This window comes from Salvelinus namaycush, unplaced genomic scaffold, assembly GCF_016432855.1.
Source record: "Salvelinus namaycush isolate Seneca unplaced genomic scaffold, SaNama_1.0 Scaffold1254, whole genome shotgun sequence".
Lineage (NCBI taxonomy): Eukaryota > Metazoa > Chordata > Actinopteri > Salmoniformes > Salmonidae > Salvelinus > Salvelinus namaycush.
In genome coordinates, this window is record NW_024057958.1 from 12,181 (window position 1) to 22,913 (window position 10,733).

The 10,733-nt window shown below is 48.4% G+C and overlaps 1 protein-coding gene across 1 annotated transcript; it reads right to left on the reverse strand.

Annotated features, from left to right (window-relative positions):
- Positions 1 to 5,109: 5,109 nt before the first annotated feature.
- On the reverse strand, positions 5,110 to 10,579 carry LOC120036221 (zinc finger and BTB domain-containing protein 5-like). The gene is made up of 6 exons (XM_038982701.1): positions 10,404 to 10,579; positions 9,193 to 9,222; positions 8,777 to 8,959; positions 7,723 to 7,928; positions 7,041 to 7,548; positions 5,110 to 6,247 (listed from the first exon to the last, which is right to left on the reverse strand). Exons 2-6 carry the CDS (start codon positions 9,217 to 9,219, stop codon positions 5,111 to 5,113), a joined length of 2,061 nt encoding a protein of 686 aa, XP_038838629.1. The 5' UTR covers positions 9,220 to 9,222; positions 10,404 to 10,579; the 3' UTR covers position 5,110.
- Between the last annotated feature and the right edge of the window lie 154 nt (positions 10,580 to 10,733).

Below are 10,733 nucleotides of genomic sequence, written 5' to 3' on the forward strand. Positions count from 1 at the left end.
TCTGACCAGTCAGTCAGTCAGTCAGTCAGTCAGTCAGTCAGTCAACTACAACACAACTCAGCACAGTAACGTTACTGTAACTGGGCCAACACGTCACCATGGAAACACAGAAGCACGCAGTCCAACCTTCCTATTAGCAGTCAAAGCTTTTTTTTTTTTTAACGGCGTTAAGGTCATTTAAAAAAAATAAACTATTGTCTAAAGACTGTTTGAAGTGTTCGATGTATCGATTTAAAAAAGGACATTTAAGAAGCACAGATACTGTACCAAACTGTTCCACGACATCTAGTAACTAACAACACTATGTTATAGTCAACTGGGGCCCAGAGTTATCCCTGATCATGTGACCTGACCAGGAGACACGCCAGGCTCTAGTTATAAAAGTCACTGGTTTTATTTGATGTCCCCTTGCAGAGGAAAGTGTTAAGCCACATAAATGTGAAATATGTACATTTCTAATGTATTGTCCTGTGAGGAGACGGGTTAAAGGGCCACCGTATAACCTACAGCGCCTTCGGAAAGTATTCAGACCCCTTGACTTCTTCCACATTTTGTTACATTACAGCCTTACTCTAAAATTGATTCAATTGTTTCCCCCCCTCATCAATCTTCACACAATACCCCATAATGACATCACAATGCCCCGTAATGACATCACAATGCCCCATAATGACATCACAATACCCCATAATGACAAAGCATGAACAGCTTTAAGACATTTTGGCAATTAAAAAAGTTTACTACTGGAATATCACATTAACATAAGACCCTTTACAGCAATTACAGTCTTCTTGGGTATGACGCTACAAGCTTGGCACACCTGTATTTGGGGAGTTTCTCCCATTCTTCTCTGTAGATCCTTTCAAGCTCTGTCAGGTAGGACAGCTATTTTCAGGTCTCTCCAGAGATGTTAGATCGGGTTCAAGTCCAGGCTCTGGCTGGGTCACTCATGGACATTCAGAGACTTGTCCCGAAGCCACTCCTGCATTGTCTTGGCTGTGTGCTTAGGGTCGTTGTCCTGTTGGAAGGTGAACCTTCACCCCAGTCTGAGGTCCTGAGCGCTCTGGAGTAGGTTTTCATCAAGGATCTCTCTGTACTTTGCTCCGTTCATCTTTCCCTCGATCTTGACTAGTCTCCCAGTCCCTGCTGCTGAAAAGATCCCCACAGCATGATGCTGCCACCACCGTGCTTCACTGTAGGGATGGTGCCAGGTTTCCTCTAGACGTGACGCTTGGCATTCAGGCCAAAGAGTTCAATCTTGGTTTCATCAGACCAGAGAATCTTGTTTCTCATGGTCTGAGAGTCCTTTTGGTGACTTTAATTCCTTTGACCTCATGGCTTGGTTTTTGCTCTGTCAACTGTGGGACCTTATATAGACAGGTGTGTGCCTTTCCAAATCATGTCCAATCAATTGAATTTACCACAGGTGGTCTCCAATCAAGTTATAGAAACATCTCAAGGATGATCAATGGAAACAGGATGCACCTGAACTCAATTCAGAGTCTCATAGCAAAGAGTCTGAATACTTATGTAGATAAGGTATTTCAGTTTTTTTATTTTTAATAAATTTGCTAACATTTCTAAAAACCTGTTTTTGGTTCGTCACTATGGTGTATTGTGATGTCATTGTGGGGTTATTGTGATGTCATTCTGGGTTATTGTGATGTCATTCTGGGGTATTGTGATGTCATTCTGGGTTATTGTGATGTCATTCTGGGGTATTGTGATGTCATTCTGGGGTATTGTGATGTCATTCTGGGGTATTGTGATGTCATTCTGGGGTATTGTGATGTCATTCTGGGGTATTGTGATGTCATTCTGGGTTATTGTGATGTCATTCTGGGGTATTGTATGTAGATTGAAGAGGAACATTTTTTATTTAATCCATTTTCGAATATGGCTGTAATGAAACAAAACGTGGAAAACGTCAAGGGGTCTAAATACTTTACAAATGCACTGTATATAGTGAACACTACCCTATGGGCCCTGGTCAAAAGTAGTGCACTGTATATAGTGAACACTACCCTATGGGCCCTGGTCAAAAGTAGTGCACTATATAGGGAACACTACCCTATGGGCCCTGGTCAAAAGTAGTGCACTATATAGGGAACACTACCCTATGGGCCCTGGTCAAAAGTAGTGCACTATATAGGGAATAGGGTGGTTCATTCAAAAGGTGCACCAACGAAAAGGCAACTCCATATAAAAAAAATGGTCCCAGATCTGTTTGTGCTCTTGCCAGCTCCATTGATGTCATTGATGTGGGGCAAGACAGACAGGCTGTCTCTCAGACAGGCTGTCTCTCAGGCAGACTGTCTCTCAGGCAGACTGTCTCACAGACAGACTGTCTCTCAAGCAGGCTGTCTCTCAGGCAGACTGTCTCACAGGCAGACTGTCTCTCAGGCAGACTGTCTCTCAGGCTAGTCTATCCTCTCTCCTTCACATCCCTGTCCTCCTCTCCAAGCTAAGCTTCCAGCTTTAGCGTCGGACAATTCCCCTAATTCTCAGGTTTTCCAGAAAATCCCAACCCTCGACGATTACCGTAATCAGAGGGGGAATAAGCAGGAAACCCTGAGTTCTGCAACTCTAGCCGGGTTTCAGCTTCAGGACCGTTCTGAATCGGAAGTCCTGTTTCAGAAACGTTCCGAACATGGTTCCAACAGGAACACCACAGGGTTCCAACAGGAACACCACAGGGTTCCTATTGGAGCACAACAGGGTTCCATGAGGAAGTTGGGAGTCCACCCCCCCACCCTAAAGAGACTCCATTTTCTAAAGCGATCGCCTCTATCAAATAGTCCTATTTGGCTCAGTCGGTAGAACATGGCACTTGCAACACCAGGGTGGTGGGTTGGATTCCCGCTGGGACCACCTATAGCTTCTACACACTACTGTAAGTGTATGTTTCTAACTTTGAGGCTTTTAACCCCTTAGAGCTAATTAGCATAATAATAATAATAACAAAATCCCCATAAAAATCTGTCCGTTTAAGCTGAGAGATCTGTTGTTTTGTATCCATCCGCCGATGTCTCACTTCTGTATCTGCAGTGAAAGAGGTCGAGCGGGGTTTGTTTCCCAACGGTTTGGCCCCAACAAGCAGATCAACTTCCTGTCTGTAGCGTCCCAACGGTTTGGCCCCAACAAGCAGATCAACTTCCTGTCTGTAGCGTCCCAACGGTTTGGCCCCAACAAGCAGATCAACTTCCTGTCTGTAGCGTCCCAACGGTACCCCCCCCCCCCGGTACCAGTTGAAATGACAGGGCTTAGGCTGCAGAGGGTCAAAGGCAGTGAGTCTAGAGTCCACTAGACAAGAGTACAGGTGATACCGTATAGACCCCTCAAATTATAAACTGGACCTCAAAGCCAATTCCACTGCTATTTTCCACTCTCTCTTAGATCTGGGAGTTTTTCCCTCCATGGTTCCCCTCTAATCAGAGACTGATTTACACCTGGGAGTTTTTCCTGGTTCCCCTCTAATCAGAGACTGATTTACACCTGGGAGTTTTTCCCTCCATGGTTCCCCTCTAATCAGAGACTGATTTACACCTGGGAGTTTTTCCCTCCATGGTTCCCCTCTAATCAGAGACTGATTTACACCTGGGAGTTTTTCCTGGTTCCCCTCTAATCAGAGACTGATTTACACCTGGGAGTTTTTCCCTCCATGGTTCCCCTCTAATCAGAGACTGATTTACACCTGGGAGTTTTTCCCTCCATGGTTCCCCTCTAATCAGAGACTGATTTACACCTGGGAGTTTTTCCTGGTTCCCCTCTAATCAGAGACTGATTTAAACCCGGGAGTTTTTCCCTCCATGGTTCCCCTCTAATCAGAGACTGATTTAGACCTGGGAGTTTTTCCTGGTTCCCCTCTAATCAGAGACTGATTTACACCTGGGAGTTTTTCCTGGTTCCCCTCTAATCAGAGACTGATTTAAACCTGGGAGTTTTTCCTGGTTCCCCTCTAATCAGAGACTGATTTACACCTGGGAGTTTTTCCTGGTTCCCCTCTAATCAGAGACTGATTTAAACCTGGGAGTTTTTCCTGGTTCCCCTCTAATCAGAGACTGATTTAGACCTGGGAGTTTTTCCTGGTTCCCCTCTAATCAGAGACTGATTTAAACATGGGAGTTTTTCCCTCCGTGGTTCCCCTCTAATCAGAGACTGATTTAAACATGGGAGTTTTTCCTACATGGTTCCCCTCTAATCAGAGACTGATTTAAACCAGGGAGTTTTCCCTCCATGTTTCCCCTCTAATCAGAGACTGATTTAAACCTGGGAGTTTTTCCTACATGGTTCCCCTCTAATCAGAGACTGATTTAGACTTGGGAGTTTTTCCTGGACATGATTTGAAACTCAACCCCTACCAGGAAGTGGTGTTTTAACAAGGAACCAAACGGGAACCCATTTGTCCAATAGAAACGGTTGTTTTAGTTGAAGCTGTTCTGATCTACAGCAGCGACGATACGATCCTCCAACCAGCAGCGACGATACGATCCTCCAACCAGCAGCGACGATACGATCCTCCAACCAGCAGCGACGATACGATCCTCCAACCAGCAGCGACGATACGATCCTCCAACCAGCAGCGACGATACGATCCTCCAACCAGCAGCGACGATACGATCCTCCAACCAGCAGCGACGATACGATCCTCCAACCAGCAGCGACGATACGATCCTCCAACCAGCAGCGACGATACGATCCTCCAACCAGAATTTATTGGGAAAAAACCCCCAAAACTTCCGGTAAGTTCCCCAGGGAATTTCCCAATCCAACTCAACCCTAGCTACCAGGCCAGCCTACATCCAGATCGTAAGTCAGATGGCCGTTCTGCCAGCGTAGACAGGTGGTCTTGGGAGTGTTGGTACAGGTCGAAACGCTTGACTCGTTAGCATTTAGCTAGCATCCACTATGGGAATTCTCTACTACTTTGTTAGCATACCGCTAATTTGGCTATTTTTTAAAATTATTTCCCCCCCATTAATTCACAATGCCCGGTAATACCGTATAGCTCCGGTATGGCACAACGATGGTATAAAAGGTATTAAAGTCTGAATACCGTTCACCCCCCCCCCCCCTCTCTACAGTGATCACATCTATCACCTACCCAAGCCTACATCAGTGTGTTGGCCATGTTGCTGTTTTGCCAGCGCAGACATGTTGTCTTGGAGTGTTTGTACAGGTGGGACGACTGGCTGAAACGTTTGCCACACTTGAGGCAGGCGTAAGGTTTCTCCCCGGTGTGCACTCTGATGTGTTTCTTACAGTCGGTCAGGGTGAGGAAAGTCTTACAGCAGATTCTACAGGCGTACTTCCTGGCTCCTTCTACCACCAGGACGTTGTGTTCTGACAGGGCCTTCTTACACTTGGAGAGGACGTCCGCCGAGGCACGGGTCAGCTGGGGATGGGGGTGGTGGGGGGCGGAGGAGGAGGAGGTGGGTGGGCCTGACTCGTACCCCCCCGATCCGTTCAGAAGCAAGGGACCCCCTTCCCCAAGACTGGAGGAAGACAGGGCGTCTTGGAGAACGACCCCCGTTTCTCCTCCTCCTCCTCCTCCCGTGTGGTCGTTTTTAGGTGCGATGCGGCGGTATCCAGGAAAACCCAGGGAGCCCCCTCTAGAGGCGCGGGCCAGGGAGTGCAGGCCCAGGCTGGAGCGCTGGAAGTCCAGAGAAAACGGGTCTGGAAACCCCCCTCCTCCTCTGGGGTTTCCCAGCCCGTCATGCAGGGGATGCAGGAAGAGCGAATCAGCGTCTGTAGAGAATCCCCCGAGACCGTCGCCACCCAGCAGGTGCAGGTGGTTGGCCGACCCGGGACGGAGCATCGAGGCAGAGTTATTGGTCCCAGAGTGTTCCGGGCTCAGCAGGAAACGATGTGCCGCTGCCATCGCCTCGCCGGTTGTCGCGTTGAGGTCGTCGTCCCCGGCATCGACCCCCGCCCCTCCGCTTCCAAAGACCTTGGCGCCGAGGAAGCTAGAAATCCTAAAGCCAGACTTCTCATCGAGATGGCTACTACGGCCAAAACCACCTCCACTCCCCCGACCAAGACCTCCTTTCAGCAGGAGCTGGGAGCTGGGCCGGAGCGGCTGTTGGTCAGAGGAGGAGAGACTACGGTCACTGCTCTGTGGGCTCAGTTCTACCTTCTCCTCCTCTCCTCCTCCTCTACCTCCTCCAGGTCCCAGCTGGTCGCTACCATGGATGGTGATGTCATCAGCTGGCTCTGGGGAGCTCAGAGGCTCACACTTAACCACCACCTGGAGGAGAAGATAGGAGGAAGAGAGGAGAGAAGAGGAGGACAGAGAAGAGGAGAGGAAGAGAGAGGAGAGGAAGGGATAGAAGAGGAGAGAAAAGAGGAGAGGAGATGAGAGAGGAGGAGGAGAGAGAAGAGGATTAGAGGAGAGAAGAGGACGAGAGAGCAGAGAGAGGAGAAGAGGACAGAGGAGAAGAGGACAGAGGAGAAGAGGACAGAGGAGAAGAGGACAGAGGAGAAGAGGAGAAGAGAAGAGGACAGAGGAGAAGAGAAGAGGAGAGAGGAGAGAGAGGAGAAGAGAAGAGGAGAGAGGAGAAGAGGAGAGAGAGGAGAAGAGGAGAGAGGAGAGGAGAGAGAGGAGAAGAGGAGAAGAGGAGAGAGAGAGGAGGAGAGAATAGAGGAGAGGAGAAGAGGACAGAGGAGAAGAGGAGAGAGGAGAAGAGGAGAGAGGAGAAGAGGAGAGAGAAGAGGATTAGAGAAGAGGAGAGAAAAGAGGAGTGATACAGACATGAATGAGGACAACAGGACATGACCCATTACTTCCTACAAGGTTGGGTTTAAACCCTTTATTTAACCAAGGTAAAGCATGAATTACGGCTCGACAGTTGTTTCATACATTGCCAACTCTTAGGGGAAGTATTCGTCCCCAATGACACCCTATAACCTGAGCTATGAGCCCTGGACTAAAGTAGTGCACTATAGAGGGAATAGGGCCCTGGACTAAAGTAGTGCACTATAGAGGGAATAGGGGGATATTCAGGATGCAGGTTAAGTATTTCCTGGTAAAATGTTATTACCTGCCCCTGCTGCTCCAGTACTTCCTCCTCCTCCTCTTCCTCAGTTATCTTCACCTCCACCCCATCACCATGGTGACTCCCTCCATCCAGGGACTCCTTCCCCACACCCGCCTCCCCTCGCTCCTCCCCTTCGCAGCGTCCGCCGTCCGATTGGCTGGGCATCTGGGAGTCATCCTGGGACACGCCCCCTACTAGGCCGGTGATCGCCCCGTCCAGTCTGGTCTCCTCCCCCGTCTTGTGTGAGTCGGGGGAGAGTAGTCCCGCTTCCTCATCCCCGTGGGGTCCGGAGGGGCGGGGCCTTTGCCTGGGCCTGTCCTCAGATAGGCTAAAGCTCAGGGAGGGCTTTCTCTTGTGGAAACGTCGAATGGGGAAGGAAGCTTTCTGCTCCACTACACTGCTAACGCTAACACCGTCGCTACCACCCCTGGCCCCATCCTCCTCCACTCCGCCCAGGGCAGAGCTCACCAGGCTTAGACCCAGCTGCTGCAACAGGAACGACCGCTGGAGCCTGGACGTAGCAGCGTTAGCCGCTAGGTTAGCGTTAGCCGCTAGGTTAGCGTTAGCCTCTAGGTTAGCGTTAGCGGCTAGGTTAGCATTAGCCGCTAGGTTAGCGTTAGCGGCTAACTCGGCGGCTGCCTGCTGCTGCCTAAGTCTCTGCTGTTCTGCGTGGGTGTGTTGGTGCTGGCGGTGTTGTGTGGCCCGGTGGTCTGCCGGCGGGGACATGGGCATGGTGCGGGTGGTCAGGTAGTGCTTGCAGGCCTTGACTACGGCGTTCAGGTGGAGGTGAGAGGCAGCTAGCAGCACGTCCATCACGTTGCTCTCGCCTAGCATCAGGGTGGAGGTGTACATCATGTCCACCAGGGCAGCAAACGCCTCCGCTGTCACCACCTGCAGTAACACACATCATCACCCCTGTTATAAACTCATCCTCATCACCCGTTATAGACTCATCCTCCTCATCACCCCTGTTATAGACTCATCATCCTCATCACCCCTGTAATAAACTCATCCTCATCACCCCTGTAATAAACTCATCCTCATCACCCCTGTAATAAACTAATCATCATCACTCCTGTTATAAACTCATCATCCTCATCACCCCTGTTGTAGACTCATCATCCTCATCACCCCTGTTATAAACTCATCATCATCACCCCTGTTGTAGACTCATCCTCCTCATCACCCCTGTTATAGACTCATCATCCTCATCACCCCTGTTATAGACTCATCATCCTCATCACCCGTGTTATAGACTCATCATCCTCATCACCCCTGTTATAAACTCATCCTCATCACCCCTGTAATAAACTCATCCTCATCACCCCTGTAATAAACTCATCATCATCACCCCTGTTATAGACTCATCATCCTCATCACCCCTGTTGTACTCATCATCCTCATCACCACTGTAATAAACTCATCATCCTCATCACCCGTTATAGACTCATCCTCCTCATCACCCCTGTTATAGACTCAACACCCTCATCACCCCTGTTATAGACTCATCATCCTCATCACCCGTGTTGTAGGCTCATCATCCTCATCACCCATTATAAACTCATCATCCTCATCACCCCTGTTGTAGACTCATCATCCTCATCACCCCTGTTATAAACTCATCATCATCACCCCTGTTATAGACTCATCATCCTCATCAGTTATAAACTCATCCACCTCGTCACCCGTTATAAACTCATCATCCACATCTTAATCATCACCACCTTCATCGTCCTCACCTCGCTGTCCAGTTGTATCATGTTCATGCTGGCGTCTCCCTGGGCGACGGTGAACAGGGCTCTGAAGTGTGTGCTGCAAGCCGCCAGCACTGAGCGGTGGGCCTTAAAATGGCGGCTGCCCACCACAATGACACAGTCACACAGCTGGCTGTGGACGCGTTGGTAGTTCAGCTGCTGGAAGACCTACAATAATAATAATAGGAATCATGTGTTGCTCAGAGCACGGGTCGTGGGTTCGATTCCCGCTGCGTACATGTAAAATGTATGAACGCACCACTGTAAGTCGCTTGGGATAAAAGCGTTTGACAAATAGCATTATACTCTTATATTATATTATTATGAACAATACATTTTATTGTTAGAGCGTTTTTTTTCTCTCCATTTACTGACAGAAATCATAAAGCTGTTTGCATTACCTGGTCGAAGTGGCCCGGGAAGTCCATGACCTGCAGGGAAGGAGGGGAAGAGGAGAGAGAAGGAGGGGGGGAGAGAAAGGGGGGGGGAGAAAGGGAGGAGGAGAGAGGGAGGAGAGAGAGAAAGGGAGGGGGGGAAAGGGGGGAGAAGGGAGTGAGAAAAGGGGGGGAGAAGGGAGAGAGAAAAGGGGGAGAGAGAAAAGGGGGGAGAGAAGGGAGAGAGAAAAGGGGGGAGAGAAGGGAGAGAGAGAAGGGGGGGAGAAGGGAGTGAGAGTTGTAAAAATATCTGTTGTATAATAAATGTGAGGAAAATTAGGTCCTCTTCCTGACAAAATCTTTGATTGATTAATAAATTAGCTTTAAATTGACTGTCACTGGAGGGGACATTACAGTAGACTATGGTTGATGCTTTGTATAATACATGCTGTAGAAGGGTAGTAGCTACACTAACTATCACAATTAATTAGTTGAGTGTATTATTAACAAATAGATAGATGTCCTTGTTGAAGTTATTGCATAGCATAGGCTATTTCACGGTAAGTGAAAGTGGGGAACTAGTAACGATATTGAAGAGAATGTGTGAAATGTGTGAAATGAAAGCCAGTATGTCTACGTGAAGACATTAGTCCAGTACAAGCAAGTTAACGGTTAGCAAGGAAACTGTACAGTTTGTTGACGTCTAGGAGTCGAGTCTAGACAGCTAGCTAACTAAATAACTAACGTTACTGCCGTCTGTTAGCCAAGCCGATCATAGAGACTCCCCCCGTCTGGCGAATACTATCGTTGCTAGCTAAGCTAAGCTAACTAGCAAGCAAGTCAGCAACTGGATATTTAGTTAGCTAGCTAGTTAGCTACTTGCTCACTTTTGAGAAAGGCTGTGTAAAAAATAATTTAAAAAACATTAACACACAGCGATGGCGGTGAAGAAGCTAGCATGACCCCATGTGTGACCGACATTTTGTTTAAAATAACAGCCAAGGACAACAACAAACATCACCTCATCGAAGTAATTATTCTGTTTGCTCGCTAGGTGTATGGCTACAATGGCTATTCGTAATGCTAACTACCTAGCTAGATGTGCTAACGTTAACAGTTAAGTTTCCCCTAGAAAGCAGCAAAGCAACATTGATATAACTTGAGGAAACAATAAACGTGATGATAAATAAAAAAAAACGCAAACAATCAGCTAGCTTGCTAATGTTAGCTACCGGTACCTTGTTGTCGGTGCTACTCCCCGGGTCAGCGTGGACAAGCGGGGTTCATCAAGTCCACTAGACCGGACAGAACGAGGACTACCGACGGCTAGGCGGTCTTCATGGACCGCTAACGCTTCTCCAATGCTCACAGTCACATACTCAATATGCGAAACCCTTGTCCGACTGGTTGAACCCCCAAGGACAGACACAACACAGCTAAATAGCTATGACTCCATGTAGCTACTTTGAACGAATCTAAATTTAGTTTTTTTTTTTTTACCAAAGAGGGTCTTCTCAGGGGGGGGGGCGGTGGCTGGAGCTAAATGGTTGATGTTTTTCTCCCCCCAG